Source organism: Apodemus sylvaticus, chromosome 22 (genome assembly GCF_947179515.1).
Source record: "Apodemus sylvaticus chromosome 22, mApoSyl1.1, whole genome shotgun sequence".
Lineage (NCBI taxonomy): Eukaryota > Metazoa > Chordata > Mammalia > Rodentia > Muridae > Apodemus > Apodemus sylvaticus.
In genome coordinates this window covers 45,287,635-45,312,725 of record NC_067493.1, presented here as the reverse complement: position 1 = coordinate 45,312,725, position 25,091 = coordinate 45,287,635, and the positions used below count along the sequence as shown (strand labels likewise).

Here is a 25,091-nt window from a genome sequence, read left to right as displayed (position 1 = left end):
AGTGTCATGCTACAGAGTATCTACTGTTGAGGATTTTGGCACACACAGGCGCGCACACGTGCAAACACACAGACACACAGACACACACGCATGCATAAGGTTTATAAATTTTGTTGTTCTACTTTAAGTTAAAAATTAGAAATTGGAAATTTTCCGGGCAGTGGTGGCGAATACCTCTAATCCCAGAACTTGGCAGGTGGAAGCAGGTGGATCTCTGAATTTGCCTACTCTGCAGATCGAGTTCCAGGACAGCCAGGACTACACAGAGAAATTCTGTCTCAAAAAAACAAAAAAACAAAACAAAACAAAAAAACCAACAACAACAACAAAAAAAAGGAAATGTATCCGTTTAGTTGCATACCAAATTCCTCTGGTGGCATTTGGTAGACCTTTGTAGGCTAGACTTAGAGTGACCTAATCTTGGGTTCTATAGGATCAGAGATACTTCAAGGAGATGGTGACAATGAAGATGACAACTCTGTGACAACCTGTGGTGCCCGCAGTGCAGTTTCCAGTGTGCCAGACTCCATGCCTTAAAGATTGATGTGTTTGCTGTTTGTTTGTTTATTGTTTTTTGAGACGGGATTTCTCCTTGTAGCCCTGGCTACACAGAACGCACTGTATAGAACAGGATGACCTCGAACTTGGACATTTACCTGCCTCTGCTTTTCTCTGGGACTAAAGGTGAGTGCCACCATTCCCAGCTGATTTGTTTGTTTGTGGTTTTTTTCAAAGATTTTATTTATTTAATATATATGATAAGTACACTGTAGTTGTCTTCAGACACACCAGAAGACAGCACCAGATCTCATCTACATGGTTGTGAGCCACCATGTGGTTGCTGCTGGAATTTGAACTCAGGACCTTCAGAAAAGCAGTCAGTGCTCTTACCCTTTGAGCCATCTCACCAGCCCGCTGATTTGTTTTTTAATGTGTAAGAGAGTTTGTGTTAGAATGTTATGTACAGGCCAGGCAGTGGTGGCACACGCCTTTAATCCCAGCACTTGGGAGGCAGAGGCAGGCAGATTACTGACTTTGAGGCCAGCCTGGTCTACAGAGTGAGTTCCAGGACAGCCAGGGCTACACAGAGAAACTCTGTCTCGAAAAAAACAAACAAACAAAAAAACAAAAACAAAAACAAAACAAAAGTTATGTGCACCACATGCTGCAGTATTCAAAGAGGCCAGAAGAGGGCGTTAATCCCCAGAAGTAGAGACACACCTTCGAGCACAGGTAAGACCACCACTTCTCTTCAAATTCCTGGCCCAAGAGGCACCCACTCAGAGCTATCAGGACACAGGGACCAAGGATCAGCTGGGGACAGAATCCTTCTGGTTTCTGTCTGCACCCCAGAGCTGACCCTGTACCACAGCTCTCTGTACCTAAATATGCTGGGGACAGAACCTGGGTCCTCTCTGCAAGAGCAGTCAGTGATCTTAATGGCTGAGCCGTCTCTCCAGGACAGCCAGGGCTATACAGAGAAACCCTGTCTCGAAAAAACCAAATCCAAAAAACAAAGCAAAAAACACATGCTGAGTGCTGGGACTACAGGCCTACAATGTGAACCCAGAGCACTGCCTCTTTTCCTGCAATTGCCTTGAGCGTTCGCTAGCATTGACACTTGCTCGCCTGGCTGCCCGCGGATGTCAGAAATGCTTCCTTCCTGGGTAAATGTGAACTTCCTGAGGGCACTGGTTTTGTCTGAATGTAAAAGGTCCCCAGTGCCTGAAACTGTTTTGGGAGCCTGGAGAACTTTGAGCTGGTAGAGCAAGAGAAAGAAAGGGAAGGGGGGAAAAAGATTTAGAAACATAAAAGTAAAAATAAATAAATAAATAAATAAATAAAGGTTAGCTTTAATTGTCAATTTAAAACAACAGAAATAATTGGGAAGAAATGAGGGATTGTCTAGATTGGGTTTGCCTGGGGGTATATCTGTAGGGGATTGTCCTACTTAAGTTGATTGATGATATGGGAAGACCTAGCCCACCACGGGTGGCACCATTCCCTAGGCAAGGGGGTCTTGAACTATATAAAAATGGCAAAACTGAGTATAACAGAAGCAAGGGAGTAAGGTTACATACATTCATCATCTCCCTCTGCTCTAAGTGTGGATACACTGTAATCAGCTGCCTACCTTGACTTCCCCACAATAGCTGACTAGAATGGCAAACTGAAATAACCTCTTTTCTCCCTATGCTGCTTTTTGTCAAGGTATTTTCTCACAGCAAACAGAAATGAAACCAGACAGTTGTGGATACTTCTTTCTTCTTTTTTCTTTGTTTGGGTCTGAGTTTCTCTGTGTAGCCCTGGAACTCCTATAGACCAGGCCTCCAACTCAGAGATCCACCTGCCTCTGCTTCCTGAGTTCTGGGATTAAAGGTGTGTGCCACCACCACCCAGCCTATCACAGATAAAATTAGAGTAGCAACAAGCAGTCAAATAAGGCCAAGAAGAACAGCTAATTCTGGATCCATCCTTAGTGGGCTGTGATGCCCCTCACTTATCCTCTTAGCTTCCTCTTGTTTGGAAACTGGGGACCTGGGTGACACCCCTCTCTCCCTGCTCCTGACAGCTTCCCTACAATGCTCACATTCAAAGCTCCTAAACAGGAAGTTTGGAGCTACTCAGAGGAAATGTAAATTGACACCTCTGGGTGCCAGGGCCTGCTATGGAATTTCCAGTCTTCCCACCTCTGGAGGGCACGCCCTGTCTTGTGCTGGTCTTTCTTTTCTTTTCTTCTTCTTTTTTTTTCTCCCTTACTGGTGGTGAGCTGTACAGAAACTTGTTACAACGAATCACTTCCAGTGATACACTTACAGCTTAGTGGAAAGGAAATTATACTCATGGTTATGACTCTCAACCATCCAGAGCCCCTAAGCTGGGTGGGACAGCTTGAAAGGTGTGCCATAGTTCTCACAGAAGTTATTATTAATTAATTTTTCAGATGAAGAGAGTCTCAATATGTTGCCCAGGCTAACCTTGAGTTCCTGGGTCAAAGAATTCTTCTTCAGACCTCTGGGTAACTGGGACTCCAGATGTTTGCCACTGGTCCCAGCAAACATCTTTAAAACTTTGATAGGGCCTAGTAGGATATGCCTGTGAGCCTGGAAGCAAGCAGAGGCAGGAGGATCACTGCAAGTTCATGGCCAGCCTAGACTATGGAATGAATTCCAGGATAGCCAGGAGGGAACATAGACCCTAACTCAAAAACAAAACAAGACAAAAACAAGGGGGCTGGAGAGACGGCTCAGCAGCAGTTAAGAGCGCTGACTGCGCTCACAGAAGACCCCATTCCTTTCCCAGCTCTCACATGGTGGCTCACAACTGTCTGTGACTCCAGCCCCAGGTCATCTAAGACTCTCATACAGACTTACAAGCACATAAAACAAAACAAAAAAACTGATTAAATAGATGAGTAAATAAAGCCAAGGGGTGGTAAAATAGTACTAGAGAGACCGAGGCAGTCATCTCTTTGAATTTGAGGCCAGCCTGGGCTACACATCAAGTTCTGAGTCAGCCACAGCTACATGGGGAGAACTTGTCCCAAAAAATCAAACAATCAAAACAAAATAAATAATTAAGCCAATAAATTGAATAGAGCCACGGCTGTAGCCCAGAGGTAGAGCACGTGCCTAGCATGCCTGACACCCTGAGTTTGGTCTCCAACACTACAAAAGTAAAAGAAGACTATCAGCCGTCCTTTGCCAACTGCTTGCAGTTCTTCAGGCATTTTACTGAGAGATTTCCACGTGTAATCTCATTTTATCTTCACACATGTCCTGTGAGAGAGGTTTTGTTATCCTTACCTCAACACTGGAAAAAAAGGGCCTAGAGCAGTGATCGTATCTCAAACCTCCTCTCACTGTGACCCTTTAATACAGTTCCTCATGTTGTGGTGACCCTCCAACCATAAGATTGTTTTTGTGGCTACTTCATTATTATAATTTTGCTACTGTTGTGAATCATAATATAAGTATCTGATATGCAAGGTATCTGATATGCAACCTCTATGAAAGAGTTGTTGGATCCTACTCCAGGGGCTCAAGACCCCACTGGTTGAGAACCATTGGCTTAGAGACTTTAAAGTATTTAACTGTCTCATGTCTTCAACTAACCTGGGTTTCTGTTTTAGTTATCTATTACTGGTTAACAAATCACCACCAAAACCAGCAGCTTAAAGTAAACACCACTGTCCTTTCCTTCCTGGGTATCTGGGTATTGTGGTATTCATGGGAATCATGACTGGATTTAGCCAGTCTCCTTGGGGCCTTTTCAGTTGGGGCCTAGGCTGGAATTATACACACAAGGTCTTAGTTTTTCTCCTTGTCGTGACAAGATGCTCAACAAAAGCAACTTAAGGGTTCGGTTTTTTGGCTTACAGTTTGAGGGGATACAGTCCAGCATGGTGGGACTGTGGACTACAAGCACGAGGCATGGCGTCACCACACACTGCAGTCAGGAAGCTGAGGGAGATGAAGTTGAGGTTGTTTTCTCCTTTTTATCAGTGTGAGACTCCCACCTATACAATGGAGCTGCCCATACTTAGGGTGGGTCTTCCCTCCTCCATAAGACCTCTCTGAGAACACTCCCCCCTTCACACATACACACACACACACACACACACACACACACACACACACGGAAAGTGTGTCCTTCTAAATGATGGACAACGAAGCTGAGTCCTGGCAGTGGTCAGGGATGACAGGGAGACACGCGGGTTCCTTGCCCTCTTGGTAGAGTCGTATGTTTTTCCATGTGGCTTCTTCACAAGGCCCTGCCACATGGTCCACACATGGGTTTGGAAACTTCTGGGTTTTCAGAAGACCTTCCTAACGCTTGCCGTGGAAATCCCAGAACACCACCACTACCGCATCACAGCGAGGATTCACATTCCACGGAGACAGGAGACGCTCCTAGAGTCCGATGGCAGGAAGCACAGATTCTTGGAGGACATTTTGAAGATGTCTCACTGAGACTGGGAATGTCATTGAAGGCATATGTGGCCTAAGGAGACAGGACAGACCTGGGGCTCTAATAAAGGAGACGTAGTGGTAGAAGGGGAGAGATAAACGTTAGTTATAGAAACATATGTATGATATATATATGTATGTATACATATATATGTATACATATGTATATGAATAATAAATACAATGAGGAAGGAAAGTGAGAATGAATTTATTTTCCTTTCTTTTTCATTTTCTATTTATTTATTTATTTATTTATTTATTTAGATACATGTTCTCACATAGTCCAGCTGAGAATAACTGACCTGATCCTCCTGCCTCATGAGTGCTGGGGTTTCAGGCATGCACCTCCACTTCCAGTTCATGCCAAACCAGGAATGTAATCCAGAGTTTTGTGTATATTAAACAAGCATTCTATCAACTGGGCTACATCCTACCAGTTACATCCCAGCCTTCGGGGTTTTTGTTTATTTATTTTTTATTTTATTTTATGTTTGTTGGTGTTTTGCCTGCATCCTGGAACTTGAGTTTCAGACAGTTGGGTGCTACCAAGTGGGTGCTGGGAATTGAACCCGAGTCCTCTGGAGTAGTAGACAGCACACACCCTCAGGTTGGAAGCCTGACATGGTAGTTTTAAAGCAGCCTGAGCTACATAGTGAGGCCCTATTTTAAATGTCCAAAACCCAAAACGAGCCAGGCTGTGGTGACACACACCTTTAATCCCAGCACTTGGGAGGCAGAGGCAGGTGGATTTCTGAGTTCGAGGCCAGCCTGGTCTACAGAGTGAGTTCTAGGACAGCCAGGTCTACACAGAGAAATCCTGTCTCAAAAAAAAAAAAAAAAAAAAAAACCAAAAAGCAAAAAACAAACAAACAAAAACCCAAAACGAAACAACAGTGCTTGGTCCCATCTTGAAATTTTCAATGCTTTTTTTTTTTCTTAAAGAGCCCTAAAATTTCCATTTTGCATTATGCCCTGCAGACTGTGGAGTGCAGGAGCTATGGGTGCATCCTTTGTAAGACTATGGTCTCGGGGTTGGAGAGATGGCTCAGCGGTTAAGAGCACTGACTGCTCTTCTGAAGGTCCTGAGTTCAAATCCCAGCAACCACATGGCAGTTCACAACCATCTGTAATGGGATCCGATCTTCTGGTGTGTCTGAAGACAGCTACAGAGTACTCACAAATTTAAATAAATAAATAAATAAATAAATAAATAAATATTAAAAAAAAAAAGACTATGGTCTTGCATCATCCTGGAACTAGATTTGGAGCTGAAGGCCTAGAGGCCAACAGGGGCAAACCTTGAAGCAGAGCCTCTGCTTCTCCTACAAAAACTTTAACAAGGGTTTTAACTCCTCGTGTGCCAGGGATCTAATCCCTTTGAGCCCTATGCACGCGCGACTTCAAGCCTCATCCTAACCAGTGTATTTTCAGTTAGAGAGTAAAGCATGGTTACAAAGACGTTTCCATTTTTCTTTTTTCTTTTTGATTTGTTTGTTATATGTATTAATGTTTTGCTTTCATTTAAATGCACCACACTCATGTTTTTCCTGAGGAGGCCAGGGATGTTGGATCTCCCAGAATTCAAGTTAGTTGTTGTGAGCCACCACGTGGGCGCTGGAAACTGAATGTGGTTCCTTTCCAAAAGCAGCAAGTGTTTTTAATCACTGAATTGTCTCTCTCAGCCCCAGCACCCAAGTGGCAAAGACAGGCAGAGCTCTGTGAGTTTGAGGCCAACCTGGTCTATATAGAGTTCCAGGTCAGCCAGGGCTACATAGTGACACCCTGCCTCAAAATAAAATAAAATAGGTAAGGAACATCTATTCTGAGAATATTCCAGAACTCACATATTTTCCATTGTCATTGTCAATTAGAGACACTTGTGTTTTGTTCTATGTTATCCTCACAGGTGATCGACTTTACCCAGAGGAGGTGAGTCATTTCCTCCAAAACTACTGTTTTCCTATCTAACAATAAACATTCACAAGCAAAATTACCCCCCTCCTCTTCCTCACCAGTTCTAAGGAACACTTTTTGGTGAGACAGACTTGGCTGCAGTCTTCCAGCTTCCAGGGAAGTGTGACTAGAGGCAAGGCTCGCTTGAGGTCTTGTTTGAGTTTCTTGGCTTGGATTTGTGGTGAGGGCCTCTGTCCGCAGGCTGCCACGGGCTTCTAGCTGTTGGACCTCATTGAAGTTTGGTCTTTTACCATTTATTGTAATGTTAAGTGCTGGCCTCCAAGACTTGGAGTCTGCCTTTGGGGCCCTTGGTTAGTTCTGATTAGTAACTTAAGATGTAAGCAGGGCAAGAGCTGGGAAACTGCTTACTCTCCATGTTGGATAAGAGCAGCCGAGATGGAACAGAATAAATTGGAAGTGATAACTTGGGGCTATCGATTGGAAGGTAGATTCTAACAGCATGGAGGGTAGGCAGGTGGCCAGCTACTGTGCTGCTTACAACATATTTTAAAATATAAAGGCTGTGCCGGGCGGTGGTGGCGCACGCCTGTAATCCCAGCACTCTGGGAGGCAGAGGCAGGCAGATTTCTGAGTTTAGTCTAGAGAGTGAGTTCCAGAACAGCCAGGGCTATACAGAGAAACCCTGCCTCGAAAAAACCAAAATAAATAAATAAAATAAATAAAAAAAATTAAAAAAATAAAGGCTGTGTGTGTCTTTCATCTGGGAACATAAATGGTCAAAGGAAGAAACCCCCGTGCTAGGATTTTTTTATTAAGTTTTTTTTTTTTTTTTAACAACAGGACTTTTAATTTCTTCTCTTGGAGGACAACATCATAAAAAGTTTTCTGAGCTAGAGTCACACTTAAGGGACAGACTTTTTTCAAAACTCCATGTTTACTAGGATCAGGCAACAAAGGTATAAAAGGTTATTCCTAAGGATGGAATTAAAACCAGGGGTTTCACCAGTCTCGACTCATCTTTGCATGTAGGATATGTGTGCATGTAGGATATGTACACATTTGGATATGTGTGCATGTAGGATATGGACACATTTGGATATGTGTGCATGTAGGATATGTGTGCATGTAGGATATGTACACATTTGGATATGTGTGCATGTAGGATATGTACACATTTGGATATGTGTGCATGTAGGATATGTGTGCATGTAGGATATGTACACATTTGGATATGTGTGCATGTAGGATATATATGTATGTGCATTCGAGTGTATGTGGAGACTATAGACTAACCTCTACTGCCATTCCTCAGGAGTGACTTCAAAAATTGTTTGCTTATTATGTGTGTATTTGCGCCCATGCATGTGTGCACACACAGGTAGAGCAGACACACACTGCAGGAGTCACTTCTCTCCTTCCACTGCATAGGTTCCTGGGTGGGTTAAATTTAGGTTGTCAGCGTTGTCGACAAGTGCCTTTGCCCACTGAGCCATCATGCCAGCCCCTACCATGTTGGCTTGTTTCTGGTGTTTTGTTTCTGACGTGGAGTCTCACTGAGACCTAGGCTGCATCCATTCAGCTATGCTGCTGGCCATGGAGCCTCCCCAGCCCTGGCATCCCCAGTGTGTGCCGCCATATGAGCCCTGCAGACTAAAGTCGGGTCCCTGTGGTCAAGGGGTAGGCGCTTTACTGATGGAAATATTTCCTTGGCCCACTTTCCACAGATTTCTATCATATAGCAGAGGAAGGCAGATTTCAAGTTCAAGACCAGCAAGTTAGCCAGGCATGGTAGCTCACACCTTTAATGCCAGCACTTGGGAGGCAGAGGCAGGTTGATCTCTGAGTTTGAGGTGGGCCTGGTCTACAGACTGAGTTCTAGGTCAGCCAGGGCTATGCAGAGAAACCCTATTTTGGAAAACAAAAAACAAAAGTAAATAATAAGTGATAATGATGATGATGATGGAAAAAAGACAGACTGTATGTGATCCTTAGTGCTGGTAAGAATTCTTGCTTGACCCCTTCCTAGGAAGCAGGAGAAGTAGGGTGGCGACAGTGGCGTAGATTCTTAGGGGCTTTTGACTCTTTTGTGTCTGTTTCTGCTTCTTTGTTTGTTTGTTTTGTTTTTCCGAGATAGTTTATCTCTATGTAGTTCTGGCTGTCCTTGAACTCACTCTGTAGACCAGGCTGGCCTCTGTTGAAGGCGTGTGCCACCATGCCACCGTCATGGCTGTGTCTGCTTCTCTATAAGCCCCACAGACTACTGTGTCAGTCCCTAGAGAGTCACTACGAGCTCCTGCATCCTGGCTCGCAAAGGCATACATTTCCCTTTCTCTTTTCTGCCTCTTCATTTCGATGGGGCCAGAGCCTAAGCATCCGGTCCCTGGCACGCTGGGCTCTCCCACCCTTTCCCTGAAACCCTCCCCCCAACCCTATGGCTGCCCATCCACGCAGGCTATTGACAAAACCCATGGCTTTCTCTCTTCTCCTTCTCCATCTCCCTCCTCCCTCCACTGAGAGTTACAGCTTGCTTGCCCTGGAATTTTTCTTTTAAACTTTAATAAAATTACCCTTGAGTTTAAAAACAACAATAAATCACATGTAAAGTAGTAAGTCATCATTGAGCACATGGGTCCAGAGATTCATGTTTGGAGCAGTTAAATAAACAACAACTGTTTATTTATCATTTACTACACATACACACATACAGTCTTCTAGGCACCTGGGAACAACACATTCCTTATGCTTCTGAGTATACAGTCATTGAATCTGCCCCAAACCCTTTCACATCAGTATTACCCCTGTTGAACAAATGGAGAAATCAAAACTGAGTGTGGTCAAATAAAATCTTCCCTATGAGCATATATTAATAAACATTTAAACTAAGATTCAAACTGAGATCCACTTGCCCGTGTAGCCAATAAAATTGTTATTGTGTTAATGTATGTAGGGTATGCATGCATGTGAGTGAACCTACCTGGAGGCCAGAGAACCACCTTTAGGATTTCGCTTTCTCCTTCTACCATGTGGGTCTCAGGGATACTCAGGTAGGTAACTTGACGGCAGACCTCAGTTTACCCACTGAGCCCTCTCGCCAGTCCTGCAGTCAGACAGATTTTTGCTACTAGGCTGGACCACGCCTCGGGCAAAGGAAACCCCGGGAACAACCTTGAGGAGCATCTCAAGCTAAAGACATAAAAGTTGTCAAGGTCCCTTCCTGGGGAGAGCACCCTGGGAATTGGAGAAAGTGATCGACTGTCACCACTTTTGTGGCTTGAAAGCGGAGCTGAGGTTAACTCAGAATCTGTCTCCCCTTCTCCGGGACAGGGGCAGCCTGTCACAGAGTCTTTCACAGCTGTGAGAACTCCAGGTGGTATTTGGGGAACATATGTGCGTGAGGGAGGCTCACGATAGGAGGAGACCCCAAAGATGTTGACTAGAAGTCTAGACACTGATGGAAGGAAGTAGAGCTATTGTTGCTGCCACCCCTAGTGCTTTACTTTATCCCAAGAGTTGGCTAACAACGCTACAGCTAAAAGGGACACAAGGGGATTGGGAGTAGTGCTCAGTGGTTAGTGCTTGCCTAGCTTGGTTAAGGTCCCAGGACCAAAGACAAAACAGACAAGGTTGCTGGACAGAGTGGAACAACACACTATGGATTCAACAAAGACTTGAGAAGGGAGAGAGGGAGGATTCAACTCTTACTCATGCGTCAAACAGTGAAAACAACCCTGCTTGAACTAACCCGTCCCAAATACCTGGAAGGAGCCCCTGGCTGCGATAAGCAGGCTCTCAGTTTCCACTGGAGAGACGATAGCTGATAACGAGTAGACAAGTCCCTGAGCATCTTTGCATGGCCTTTAACCCCAGGACTTGGGAGGCAGAGGCAGGTGGATTTCTGAGTTCAAGGCCAGCCTGGTGTACAGAGTGAGTTCCAGGACAGCCAGGTCTACACAGAAAAACCCTGTCTCGAAAAAAAACAAAAAACAAAAACCAAACTAAACCAAACCAAGCCCCCCCCCCCCGCCCCCGCCAAAAAAAACCCAAAAAAACAAAAAAACAAAAAACAAAAAACAAAAAACAACAAAAAAAAAACCTCAAAGAAACAAACCACCTAAAATCAGAAAAAAACCCGTGGAACTGGAAGGTTAGAACAGATTCTTTTTGCTGCCCTCCTGGGCTACCTGGATGTTCAAACACTGACATGGGTGGCGGCTCCCGAGGGAAGATTTAAAAAAAAGAACCCAGCTAGGACTGGGTGTCCTGTGGTAAATAAAGGGTCTCGCTCAGCTGGAAATAAGTGTATTGACACAGGTCAGTTTCTATTTTTTTCAGTCCAGGAAATACCGACGAGTTATTGAGATTGTTAACTCTCTCCGAGCTAGAACAAGACCCAGCAAGGCTCAGACCGGTTTTCTCAGCCGTGCAAAACAACACGGGCTCCGAGTTGTTCCCGACACCTACAGTTTCCTTCACACTCACACGCTGCCCCCTTACCATTGCCATCAGAGTATTTAAAGACAACCAACTCATTTGGGACCTTCTGGAAAAGGTGGGGGGGGGGGCGTGGATTCCATTTCTACCTGAGAAAGATACAGCTGAGAAAAAGTGGGAACATTTTCAGGTCCCCCCCACCCTTCAGATTTAACTCACACTTGCCCATTTCTCTGCCTCCTCGTTGGGCTGATTGTCTGAATGGCATTCAACACACTTGGAGATCCCACGGCCCTTCAGATGGCCTTTGGGAATGATTTGCCCCATCGACGGAGCTCTTACGACAGAGATTCGAAATTGGCATCTCTTCCGACCTCCGGGTCGTTGAGCGCCCTGGGCGTTTGGGTTTCGAGCTGCAGATTTTGAGCTTGGCGTAGAATTTGGGGAAAGAGGGACTCGAGAAATAGTATATGAGGGGATCCAGCATGCTGTTCAGGTAGGTGAAGCTCAGGGTGACGTGGAGGGCTGTGTGGACAGAAGGGTCACAGGCACTCGAGGGCACCGTCCAGAGGAAGTAGAGTCTGGCCAACGCGCTGGGCAGGTAACACGTGATGAACACAGACGCTACCACCATGATAAACCGGGTGGCCCTCCTCATCCGAGCCTGTCCGGCCAGCTGCTGCCTCCGTCTCAGGCTCCAAACCACTTTGAATGAGCAGACCAGGATGATAGTCAGGGGCAGGAAGAACTCCAGCTGGAACATGATATCGTGCCACCCGTTGGCTGACTCCATGATGAAGCTCTCACAAGACGGCGCCGGCCCCTGCACACACAGGGGACTCTCCATCAGAAGATACACAGTCCCCAAGATGACCAAAGTCCAGAGGACACAGGCGACGGCGGCTGCAGTCCGATTGGAGATGGCATTTACCGTATGATGGGGGTGGACTACTTTGAAATACCTGTCCACAGCCACCACGGTGAGGAAGACAATGCTCCCGGCTCTATTCATCGCCAGCGTGAAGAGGACCAGGCGACAGGGGCTATCTCCAAAAATCCAGTGTCTGTGTCTGAGGTAGTAGTCTGTCCGAAGGGGTAAGCAGATCATGAGGAGAAAATCGGCCACCGCCAAGTTGAAAAGGTAAATAGTGCTTGACTTCCAGGTCTTCATGTGAAAGCAGAAACCGCACAGGGCTATGCCGTTGCCCAGGGCCCCAAGCACGAAGACCAGGATGAGTAGAGGCGGCATCACCTGGGAGATGGGCTCCCCCTCGAGGAGACAGCATGACCCGTTCTCCATAGCAGTTGGAGAGAGGACGGGCATCCTAGGTGACTGGCACAAGGGCACCGCTGCCTATCTGAAGACTACGGCTCCCCTAGCAGCTGGGTCCCTAACCTCATTGCCCTGGGATGCAGACACTGCACCCACAAGAGAAACTTCAGCCAGGAAACCAAAGCCGGCAGCGCGTCCTTTCTCCTCAACCCGGATCACGAGCTGCATGTCCCCCACAGAGCTGAAGCCTGCAGCTGGGTCAGGCTCTGGGGCGCAAGCAGTTTTCCATAGGTGTGCACTCCTGGGCCGCAGCTTGGGGGTCTGGCGCTATACGGGCTGGTTGCTAGGTCCAGCCCGGGGATGATTTTTCTTTTCTGGTTGTGTCTTTTCCCTCACACTCTGGGCTGCAGAATGCTCTGAGCTGCCAGAAGGCTTGGGGGGTGGGGATGGGGGGGGAGCTTGTTTGCCCTCCCTCCTGGTGGAGAAATCTAAACATTTCCTGGAGTCCTTCTGGGCCTCTGCCTGGCTGCTTTCCTCCCTAACCTTTGCCTGATTACCCCGGCCTCCTGAATCCCCTGGGACACTCCCATGCAGTGCCAGAGAGGGGGAACTGTGCTCTGCAGCCTCTCAGGGCCACTTCCTGTGCCCACACCCAGAAGCACGGTCTCCATTTCTGGGAGGGTCTGCAGGGAAATGCAGTTTTAAACATCCATCCGGCATCAGAAAAAATTCTTTCTGGGCTGAGGGTGTAGCTCACAGTCAGCATGTGTAAAATTCTGGGCTTTAGGGGCTCTAGTCCTTCTGTCACGTCCCCCCCCCCAAAGAGATATGAAAATGATTTTTGCTGTCTCCATGAGGCAGCCTCTTCCGAGGAGTCGGGGCCCTGCTCTACTGGAGAGCAGAAGATAGTTACTTAGTTTTGCAAAGCCTTGGCTCTGTTTCCAACCGTTGGCTCAGAAGAGGCAAACATCTCCTCATAGCCCGTTAGTGGGGTGAGCGTGGAACCAGGGCGTCGCTTAAGGAGTTAATTTCTAAAATAATCATGGGCAAAACGAGACTGCTTAAAAAACTGGAGTCTTTGCTAAAATTTCCTGTCCTTTGGCTTGAGAGGGTATTCGCCTGCCACCTTTCCCAATTTAGGAAGAATGGGGTGGGGTGCATGGAAAGAACATGAGTACATTCTTCTACATGGTGACATGCTGATCAAGGCTAGAACACACACACACACACACACACACACACACACCTCTTTAAATAAATATGTTTTATTTATGTGTAAGTGCCCATGGAGGCCAGAAGAGGGCGCTGGATCCTCTGAGATGGAGTTACAGGTGGTTTCGGCAGTGAGGTGGGGCTGGGAACTAATTAACACCAGTCCTCTGGAAGAGCAGGAGATGCTCTTCACCCCTGAGTCCCTTATTTAGTACATGTAAGGGCACTGTAGCTGTCTTCAGACACGCCAGAAGGGGGTGTCAGATCTTGTTATGGATGGTTGTGAGCCACTATGTGGTTGCTTGGATTTGAACTCAGGACCTTTGGAAGACCTGTCCATGCTTTTTTTTTTTTTTTTTTTTTTTTTTTTTTTTTTTTTTTGAGACAGGGTTTCTCTGTGTAGCCCTGGCTGGCCTGGAACTTACTCTGTAGACCAGGCTGGCCTGGAACTCAGAAATCCTCCTGCCTCTGCCTCCCAAGTGCTGGAATTAAAGGCGTGCGCCACCACTGCCCAGCTGCAGTCAGTGCTCTTAACCGCTGAGCCATCTCTCCAGCCTCACCACGCTGTTTACATTTTCCCAGGTGAATACTAGACTCCAAATCAGCCCCATGTGTCCCCCCTGCTACCCCATCACAAACACTGTCACCTCCATGACATCACCCACTACTCCCCCATCACTGACACAGTCACCTCCCATGTAACCATAGAAACCGCATCCTACCTGCTTTCACTTCCTCCCATTGGCCGTTGACATTCAACTACCACAGAGACATTGTTCCGTCCTGTGGATTGAGCCCAAGGCTTTGTGCAGGTATTCTTGGGCAGTGCTGCTATTGAGCTGCGGTGGAGTGTGTCATATCTTTTCTTCCGGCCTTTCCCTCCTCCTCTTTCTCCTCTCCTCCTCCTCCCGTCCTCCCTTCCTCTCCTCTCCTCCTCCTCCCTTCCTCTCCTTTCCCTCCTCCTCCCGTCCTCCCTTCCTCTCCTCTCCTCCTCCCCTCCTCTCCCCCCTCCTCCCGTCCTCCCTTCCTCTCCTCTCCTCCTCCTCCCCTCCTCTCCCTCCTCCTCCCGTCCTCCCTTCCTCTCCTCCTCCTCTCCTCCTCCCCTCTTATTCTTGCTCTTTCCTCTCCCTCCTCCTTTATTCTGAAACAGGATCTCTCTAAATTGCCCCTATTATCTGTCTTTGACTTCTGAGATGTATCTATCCCAAGCAGATCTTGAATCTGTGGTCTTCCTGCCTGCACATCCTCAAGGGTCAGGATTCTAGACCTAGTCCACTGTGACCAGCAAGGCTCAGCGATTACAATCCTCTTTCCTTTTGCACCTATTGGACTCACTAGCTCCCATCTAGCCTGGGAAATGCTGAGGACAGGCCGCACGTGGTTGAAAAAAAATGGTTTGGTCCATGTGTTCATTATTTAGTGCTGGGGAATGAAACGCGACCCTTGCTCAGGCTAAGTAACTGCTCTACCCCTGAGCTACATCCACAGGTGACTTATTTTCTTTGTTGAGGCGCAGTCACACCCTAGCTCAGGCTACCCCAGTACTGAGCTATACTGAGTACTGTTATTACAAGGCTGAGCCGCCATGCCTGCCTGGCTCACAGGTTTTGTTTTGTTTTGTTTAACAGAATTAAATGGTCTTTCGAAACCCACCTTTCTGTTCTGTTTTGTTTGAGACAAGGTTTCTCTGTATAGCCCTGGAAGACCTGGAATTCACTCTGTAGATTAGGCTGGCCTCAAACTCACAGAGATGCTCCTGCCTCTGCCACCAGAGTCCTTGGACTAAAGGTGTGCGCCACCACTGCCTGGCTCAGATTTCTGCCTTTTTGTACTTTATCTATTTGCTTCTTCCTGTGGGTCGTTTTGTTTTTGTTTGTTGACAGCATCTCTTTTTGTAGTTCAAGCTGGCCTGGAAACTACTGTGTTGACCAGGCTGGCCTCAAACTCATAGATCTTCTTCCTAGCTCTGACCCCAAAGTACTGGGGTTGCAGGCCTGACCTAGAGCTCCCAGCGCCTACCTTCTCACAGACCATTGGCGGATCTCCCACGCTAGGCTATAGTCCCTCACAGCCGCAGCCCGCAGGACAGCAGCAGTCGGCAAGACAGTCCACCTCCCCAGGACGGCACCTGCCTGGCCTCTGAAGCTTTTCAGGTTCATCATCCTGCTCCAGGCTGGAGCTCTCATTTCTTGGATTAATCACCAGGTTCTTGTGGTTCTTTTTTTTTTTTTTTTTTTTTTTTTTTTTTTTGGATTTGTTTTTTTTCCAGACAGAGTTTCTCTGTATAGCCCTGGCTGTCCTGGAGCTCACTCTGTAGACCAGGCTGGCCTCGAACTCAGAAATCCGCCTACCTCTGCCTCCCAAGTGCTGGGATTATAGACGTGTGCCACCACCGCCCGGCTCTGAAGACAAATTCTTATGTGCTCGTCAGACGGGGCACAGAATAAAGAAGGACCCTAGGCGTGACTTTTAAAGGACTTGTTAAGTTGTATTTTATGTGCATGCCTGAGTGTATGTATGCATGTGCACCATGTTCATGCAGGAGTCAACAGAGATCAGAAAAAAAACATTGGATCCCCTGGAGCTGGAGTCTACGCTTACTGCTCTTGTGGAGGATCCGGGCTCAGTTCTCAGCACCCACACTGGGAGGCATCACACCTTCAAGTCCAGCCTCAGGATTTCTGCCTCCAGCCCCCTCTGGCACCGGCAGCCGTGTGTCCCTACCCACACACAGACACACAGGCACACCCACAATTAAAAATAATTTTTTTTTACAATGAATATGTAGAAGAGGGTGTGGCGGCACACTCTCCTAATCCCAGTATTCACGAAGCAGATGCAGGTGGATCTCTGTGAGTTTGAGGCCAGCCTGGTCTACAGAGTGAGTTCTAGAACAGCCAGGGCTATAAAATGAGACTTTGTCTCAAAACAAAACCCAAAATGTTTATTGAATGTATCCCTGGGGTGTTCTTCTTGGTGCTTCAGGACATCTCAACAGTCACATGATGTCTGGAGCAGAACAGAGCTGGGGAATAGAACAGGTGCATGGCTATCAGTAACAAAAAGCAAGGTCCCGCTTAGGCTATTCTGTGTCTACTGCTGTGAAGTGACACCTTGGTCATCTTGGCAGGGAGTGTGACAGCAGGCAGGTGGGCATGGTGCTGGAGAAGTAGCTGAGAGCTCACATCTGTTCCTTAAGTTCCAGGAAGAGAGAGAGAGACAGAGAGAGACAGAGAGACAGAGAGAGACAGAGAGACAGAGAGAGACAGAGAGAGACAGAGAGACAGAGACAAGAGAGAAGATGGCTCTCTCTCACCAGGCCTGGCTTAGGCTTTTGAAACCTCAAAGCCTTTCCTCAGTGATACACCTCCTCCAATGAGGCCACACCTCTTTTTTTTTTTTTTTTTGGATTTAGTTTTTTTGAGTCAGGGTTTCTCTTAGGCCTGGCTGTCCTGGAACTCACTCTGTAGACCAGGCTGGCCTCGAACTCAGAAATCTGCCTGCCTCTGCCTCCCAGAGTGCTGGGATTACAGACGTGCGCCACTACGGCCTGGCTGAGGCCACACCTCCTAATCCTTCCCAAACAGTTCCACCAATTAGGAACCAAGCACTTTCATATGTTAGCCTAAGTAGACATTCTCATACAAACCAACACCACAATAGTCTAAAATAGTATTTCCTAAATGTGGTAGATACACCCACGATAGTGGGAAAATGAATCCAGAGATCACAGAGCAGCATACACATGCTTTTATTTTATTAGGCATGAATTTAATGGGAGTTAGCAAAATGCAATTGGTACCTTGGGCCCCTGGGCTCTGGATTATAGAAAGAGCTTAGGGAATGGAAGAGAACTGTTAGAATCTCCTGGGCAAGAAAAGAAGGAACTAGTTTTTTGTTTGTTTGCTTGTTTGTTTGTTTTTGAGACCAGGCATCATTATGTAGTCCTGGCTGGATTTGAACTCACAGACATCTACCCGCCTGCCTCAGCCTCCCAGGTGCTGGTATTAAAGGCATGAGCTACCATATCTGGCTGGGAGATGTTTAAGGAGCCTTATGGAATAGAAAGCTTAAGAGATATCACTTCCCTTAACTCCAGAGTCTTCTGCTGTAGGTTATGACACTTCCAGGAACCAGTTTACCACCCCCACACACTCTCAAACTCACACATGCGTGCGCACAACAAACAGGAACATAACGATGCTTTCCTCTGTGTCTTCCAGGAGCCCCTGGAGCCCAACACATGGACTGGAGAAAAGACACAGGCAGTGCATTCTACATAGATGACTGAGCGAGCAAGTGACTGCAGGACCCAGCCCGTGTGCACATGTTGCCCTGACTGAGAGAAGACCCTACCAGGCAGGAGGAACCATTTAAAACCGGCCAGGCTGGTCTGGAATCAGCTCAGGGCACACACACCCTTTGGTGCCGCCTACTCTGATAGTTTTATGAGTTGGCATTCCACAAGGGCAGGAGATGGACTTCCCAGTGGGGCTTCCCTTCCTACTCCTATTTGCAGGTGGGAGGAGGAGGAGGAGAGGTATGAAATCCAGAACTCTGCTTCCCCAAAACTCTTTCCCCAGCCACGGGTGGGAGTGTGTACCGTCAGAGCTTCCCTATTCTGATGTGTGTAAGAACTTATCACAAGTGTGGCGACTCAAGTCAGACTCTCATGACCCTGGAGGCCAGAAGGCTGAAATCTAGGTGTCAGCCTGGGCTCCACTCATGGCTCAAGGACTGGTTCTAGTTCTAGCACTCCAAGTTCCTTACCTTAAGGCTCCATCCCTCTATGTCCTTTCTTTTTGTTTTTGTTTTGGAGACAGGGTTTCTTTTTATAGCCCTGGCTGTCCTGGAACTCACTCTGTAGACCAGGCTGGCCTCCAACTCAGAAATCTGCCTGCCTCTTCCCCCCTAGCGTGCTGGGATTAAAGGCGTGTGCCACCACGCCCTGCTTGTCCTGACTTTGTCTCTATGCCTCTGTCTCTGTGTATGTAGTGTGCATGCTGTGTGTGTGTTGTGTATATGTGTACATGTGTGTACATGTGTGTACATGTGTGTATTGTGTTAATATGTTTATGCATATTTAGTGTGTGTATGTGTCTATGTGTGTGCATGAGTTTATGTATGTGCATGTATATATGTGTGTTTATGTGGAGTATGTGTATGTGTAGGTGCATGAGTATGTATGCAGGTATGTATGGTCTTGTGTGCATGCATGTGTATTGTGTATAGTGTGTGCATGTATATGAGAGTGTATCTGTTTATGCATTCCAGCATGAGTATGTATGTGTGTGCATGTGTTTGTGTGTGCATGTGTTTATGTGTGTATGAGTATGCATGTGTTTGTGTGTGCATGTGTTTGTGTTTGTATGTGTATGTTTGTTCATGTATATGTATGTGTATGTGCTAGAGATTGAACCTACAGTTTCATATAAGCTACGATAATTATTCTGTCACTGAGTTATGGGCACAGACTCCATTAATGTTTTATAAGGATATCCATCATTGGGTGTAAGGCCTGGCTAGTCCAAAAATATTTTATTTAAACCTTTTGTTTTTAATCTGTGCCTATTTGTGTGTATGAGTGCCAGAATCCTCAGCTTCTGTTTGTGAAACAAGGCCTCTTGCTTATCGCTTTATACACCATGCTAGCTGGTCAGATAGCTTCTCCCGTCTGTCTCCCGTCTGCCTTCCGTCTGCCTTCCGTCTCACTCCTGGATTCCCTGGCATGTGTGAGCCTCCTAATGTGTGTGCCGGGAATCAGACTCAGTCCAAATCCTCTGGAAGAGCAGTTTCTACTCTGGAGAGTCTCTCCAGCCCAATGCTGCTCACTTTGTTTTAGTTTTTTTATACAGAGTCTCTCTATGTAGCCAAGGCTCAGCCTCCCACATGCTGGGTAATCCTTATCTACAACAACAAAGGGTCTTTCTAATAGTCAAGTTCACTTGCAAACCAAGTTTCTCTCTCTTTTTTTTTCCTTTTTTTTTTTTTTTTTTGTTTTTGTTTTTGTTTTTTTTTTTTTTTCAAGACAGTGTTTCTCTGTATAGCCCTGGCTGTCCTGGAACTCACTCTGTAGATCAGGATGGCCTCGAACTCAGAAATCCGCTTGCCTCTGCCTTCCAAGTGCTGGGATTAAAGGTGTGTGCCACCACCGCCCAGCTGCAAACCAAGTTTCTAGTAAATCAGGTTTCTAGAAATCAATAAAGGAAGGGGTGGGGGGCTGAAGACGTGGTTCACCTGCTAAGAGCACTGGACGCTCTGCTAGAAGACACTGGTTCAATTCTCAGCACCCATACAGCCGATCACCACTGTCAGCAACTCTAGTTCCAGGGGAGCCAATGGCTTCATCCAGTCTCCACCCGGCACCAGGCATGCACTTTATGTTCAGATGTAAATGCAGTCAAAACACCCACACAAAATTAAGCAATATCAGCGCACGAGAGACTATTATGGAGTAGTGGCTTTTCAATGCCAGTGTTGAGTCCTTGAGTATAAACAAGCCCCAGGACTCTTTATTCCCAAACACCTTTTTGTAAGGGAAGAATTACTGACAAAATTGAAGGTTTATGGTTTATGTCATTATGTGTCATTTATTTTTTTTTTTAAGTTGGCTTGTTCCCTCTACAGGTAGCTTTGGCCAGGGCTTAAAGCAGGGAGAAAATCCTCCTAGTGGGGAAGCAAGGATTGCTTCACAGTGTGGTCATGTGTCACCCTGACCTGTGACAGGTTCAGAAGGAAGTTTCCATGCCATTTCAAAATAAACTTTGAAAACTACAAAAAAAAAAGAAAAAAGAAAGAAAGAAAGATAAAGAAAGAAAAAGCCTAGCAAGGATGGATTCTTTGAACATATGAAATGTCAAAAAGTTTTAAAAGGGAGAAAGCCCAGATTTAAGAAACATATTGATCGACATCTGATTCAGAGTTCCCAGTGAGAAGCCAGAGACACTGAGGGAAATATTGTTATTGATTGACAAGCTGAGATCATTAAGGGATTATTACTAGTTATAGGTAGTAATGCTATTTAAGTTACATTTAAAGAAAGAATCGTTAATTTTTTATTTAATTAAACTAGCTACTAGTTTATTTATTTATTCCTTTTGCGGAGGAGCAGTGCGCATCCCTTGACACACTGTGGCAGTCAGAGGACAACCGGAGGGAGGGAGCCAGTTCTCTCATTCCACCAATCGGGTCCCAAAGGTTGAGCTCAGTCATCAGTGTCACCTGCTGACCTGAAGAGAGTAAGGACGAGGGCAGCGCGCGATGGCCCAGGCAGCACTTTCACCTCAGTGCAGACAGCTTGCTTAGCCTGTGCCAGCCTCTGGGTTCCAGACAGCACTGCAATAATAAAAGCAAGAGAAGGAGAAAATTGCCGCTGAGATGGCTCAGCCAGTAAAGCCCGGAGACCTGGGTTTCATCTTCTTGAACCCACATGGTGGGAGACCTGACTCCCATAGGTCATTCCCTAACCTCTGTACCTGTGCTTTCATGTGAGCTATCTCTCTCATGCATACATACACATACATATGTAAACATACATAAAAACACACACAGCACATACACATACATACACACATATATACACAATACATACACATACACACACACATATATACACAATGCATACAGATATGCATACACACATACATACACACATATACACACAGGCCACACCCACCCCAACCAGGCCACACCTCCCAATCCTTCAAGAAGTACCACTCCCTGATGACTAAACCTTCAAACTATGAGCCTATGGAGGCCATTCAAACCACCACACAGGGTCTCACTAAGTTGTCCAGGCTGAGCTCAAATTCATTCTCTGTAAGTCAAGCAAGTACTGAATTTGCAGTTCTGAATGTCTCACCCCCCAGGTCGCTGGAATTACGTACAGACTGATTCTACCAGGTCAGTCGAATGTTCGCTGTTTGAAAATGAAGTAGCGAGTCATGGCGGCCGCTGTTTGCTTGTTTGTCTGCTTTGAGACAGGTTCCCGTTGTGTCTTGTTGGCCTAGAACTACGTAGACCAGGCTGTTCTCAAACTTGGATCCTCTGCCTTTACCTCCTACTCAGGAGCCCCTGTAGTCAAGCTCAATATTCACTTTATATGATGGCTATTACATTATGCGAATCTCAACTCAATGTTAAAATGGGTATTTCGTTTCTGGGGCTTGTGATAATGATAATAGTGGATCATATTGTGGACAGCTTTATCAGAGTTAGACTAATAACTTATCAGAGCTGTATTGATTAACATTAAAGCTCTGAATGTTTGAAGTCTTAATAGTCACATAGGGAAGGGAAGAAATCTGAAACATTATTTCATTCCTTTTTTATACCTTAAATCACTTTCTTATCAATCATTATTTAAGCTTTTACATCCTCCAACCTTCATAACTTGCAATTTATCAACTTTCAAACACCTTCTTAGATCCTAAAACACTTTCTTAGATCCTCACACCTAAGCCTCTATCCTCAGAACTTACATGAACTTTACACTTTTTTTCCAATCCAATAACTCACCACAAGACACAGGTGGTTGGTTACATAGTCTAGTCTTTAAAACCCATCAGACATCTGAAAAGAACAAATCTCACCCGAGTAACAAGGAAGTGCAGACCAAGTCACTTCTGAGTCTACAAAAATGATTAAGAGTTACCGGCTACCTGGACACAAGGCTCCTCCGTGGTTGTGGGGCATCTATCTTTGGCCACCAGAAGTTTTGACAGACTTTTCTTTGGGAGGACTGTCTGACCGTTGTCTAGGCAAAGTGGGACAATCAACTTCCCAGTGCCCTGCCTGCCCACAGTCTGGACAACATGCTATCAGCAGCTGAGGTTTTAAAGGGCAGTTATAGTGCAGTGGCCAGCATGGCCACAGTCTGGACAACATGCTATCAGCAGCTGAGGTTTTAAAGGGCAGTTATAGTGCAGTGGCCAGCATGGCCACAGTCTGGACAACATGCTATCAGCAGCTGAGGTTTTAAAGGGCAGTTATAGTGCAGTGGCCAGCATGGCCACATTTAAAGGATGCGCTGGGTTCTTCTGTGTCCATCGTCTTCTTTGGAGGAGTTAGGAATGCTGCCAGGAGCTGATGAGTCTCTCTATCACGAGAAGCTTTTGTATGAGACATTTTAAACGCCATATTCTGCAGATCTCTGAAGTGTTTGCGGACCACCTATCTACCTAAAGTATCTCGGAACTTATAGACAAACTGCCTGCGCCTTGTTACTCATCCTAGGCTTAACCTTGACCCTCACACAGGAGGCTAAATAAGGATTATTCTTGTAATTAAGTATATCGTCCTGAACACAGTAAAGGATTTGATCATTTTATAGGGTGACTATTAATTTGCATTTCTTAGTTATCCTTACCAGTTTACAAGGGTAGCTTTCAGAAGACTAGAAATTTAGGTTTAACCTTTATTTATTTATTTATTTATTTAGTTAGTTTTTTTCGAGACAGGGTTTCTCTGTGTAGCTCTGGCTGTCCTGGAAATCACTCTGTAAACCAGGCTGGCCTTGAACTCAGAAATCCACCTGCCTCTGCCTCCCAAGTGCTGGGACTAAAGGTGTGCGCCACTACTGCCTGGCTAGGTTTAGCATTTAAAAATCCCAATTTTGAATTGAAGCTCTTCTAGTATCAAAATAAAACTTTTAATCATAGATACAGTCCATAGAGAGTGTAGCAACTTTACTGATCTTACCATATTGCATCATTATAGAATACTGCAGATTTCTGTGAGGCTTAGTTTAGCCAAACACCTAAAACTTAAAAGACAAAAAAGCTAGACAAACATTGCTGTGAACCTGACTAGACCTTATTTTGATTATTAAATACATCTTATTTATCAAACATACGTTGCTACATATCTACATTTCCTGGCAGCTTGCTGTTGAGCAATTAGCAAAACTATAAGTAGACATACAGCTCGAATTAGCTTTTGTTAATCTGAATAGAACTTATTATTTTTTTTTTTAGATTTCTTTTTTTATAAGATGTTGTAAGCTGTGTGGCTGTTTACATCCTGGTGATGTCAGCAGTCAAGATAAACAAAAGCCACATGGTGTGGTTAAAAATATTTGTGTTTCTAGTAGATATATATTTTTAAGATAAGAGTTGCATCTGAGTTACATTCACATACACACACACACACACACACACATGTGTATGTGGTTAAAAACATTTGTGTTTCTAGTAGACATGTATTTTGAAGATGAGAGTTGCATCCAAGAGATACATTCATATATACATATACATACATTCACTGCAAAATTTGGAATCTAATTTGAGAGCAGAGGCTGCAGTAGACGTGTGTGTTGACTTTTTGCTCCTATCTGTTGCAAACTTCCAGGCAAGACATTTACGCAGTGTGGGCGAGGGAGGCCGGACAAAAACAAAACAGGACTTGGAGCAGGCACAAAAGAATAAAGAAAGGAGAATTGTTTTCATGGTCCCCAGATCGCTTGGGTGATCTATCGAGGCCAGGTTTCACAAGTTTAGAAGCTAGGTGTACCAGGACACAGTTCCCACGGATGAGGAGTCCCAGTCCCGGGTGTGAGGCATCCCAGGGACCCAGGGGAGACCAAAATGAGAACGTACAAGCTGTCCAGTGAATTATCATCCAGTGGTCAGGGACCACGACTGAGCCCCAGCAGACACGATTTACCTGGTGCTGGGATGTTCGGGAGAAGCCAAGAGGGCGGGACACTATGCTGGACAAACGAAGCGTCATCCAGGGCAATGTCAGACTAGAAGCAGCATTTAAACCGAGTTAGAGCAAGAACTCACCAGTTGTCTGTGGTCCAGCAGTGGACCAGTCGCAGGTGTCGTGGGCAGGTGGGATCCCCATGAGGTTAGATACCAGGAGAGCCCCTCCGAGCTTACGGCATCAGTGTCGTGAAATATAATACAATGAGGGGGTATATTTGGCAGGCCCAGCCAAGGTGCACCCCTGAGAAATTATGTCATGCAACAGATCAGGTGTAAAAAGATTGTTATTGGAGGAGAGGAGGGGAGTGAGGACTTGGGGAAGGGATATTGTCAGACAGGTGGACATGTAGACAGACAGACACAGGGAGAAGAGAGCCATGAGGGCAGAGAGGGCTGGGGTGGCTGGCGGTCCTTTTTATCTGCAGCCCACACTTGGCACACCTGGCGGTAAGTGATGACGTAAGCAGTTGCTAGGTCCCTTGAGAGCAGGCCCGTGGAATTGCCTGTACCCCGAGAACCAGTCTTGTAAGCAGGTTTTACATCCTCTGGTTTCCTAAAAAACCCAGTTGTGTTACCTGAACATGG

General features: G+C 45.9%; 1 protein-coding gene and 1 long non-coding RNA gene across 2 annotated transcripts; both read right to left on the bottom strand.

Annotated features, from left to right (window-relative positions):
- Positions 1-11,441: 11,441 nt before the first annotated feature.
- Hcar1 (hydroxycarboxylic acid receptor 1) lies at positions 11,442-12,714 on the bottom strand. Its single transcript, XM_052168256.1, has one exon. The coding sequence runs from the start codon at positions 12,637-12,639 to the stop codon at positions 11,584-11,586; it is 1,056 nt and encodes a 351-aa protein (XP_052024216.1). The 5' UTR covers positions 12,640-12,714; the 3' UTR covers positions 11,442-11,583.
- An 8,159-nt stretch (positions 12,715-20,873) lies between these two features.
- Positions 20,874-24,876, bottom strand: LOC127672849 (uncharacterized). Its single transcript, XR_007975031.1, has 2 exons — positions 24,585-24,876; positions 20,874-21,135 (listed from the first exon to the last, which is right to left on the bottom strand). It is a non-coding gene; the product is annotated as an uncharacterized LOC127672849 (long non-coding RNA).
- Positions 24,877-25,091: the final 215 nt, after the last annotated feature.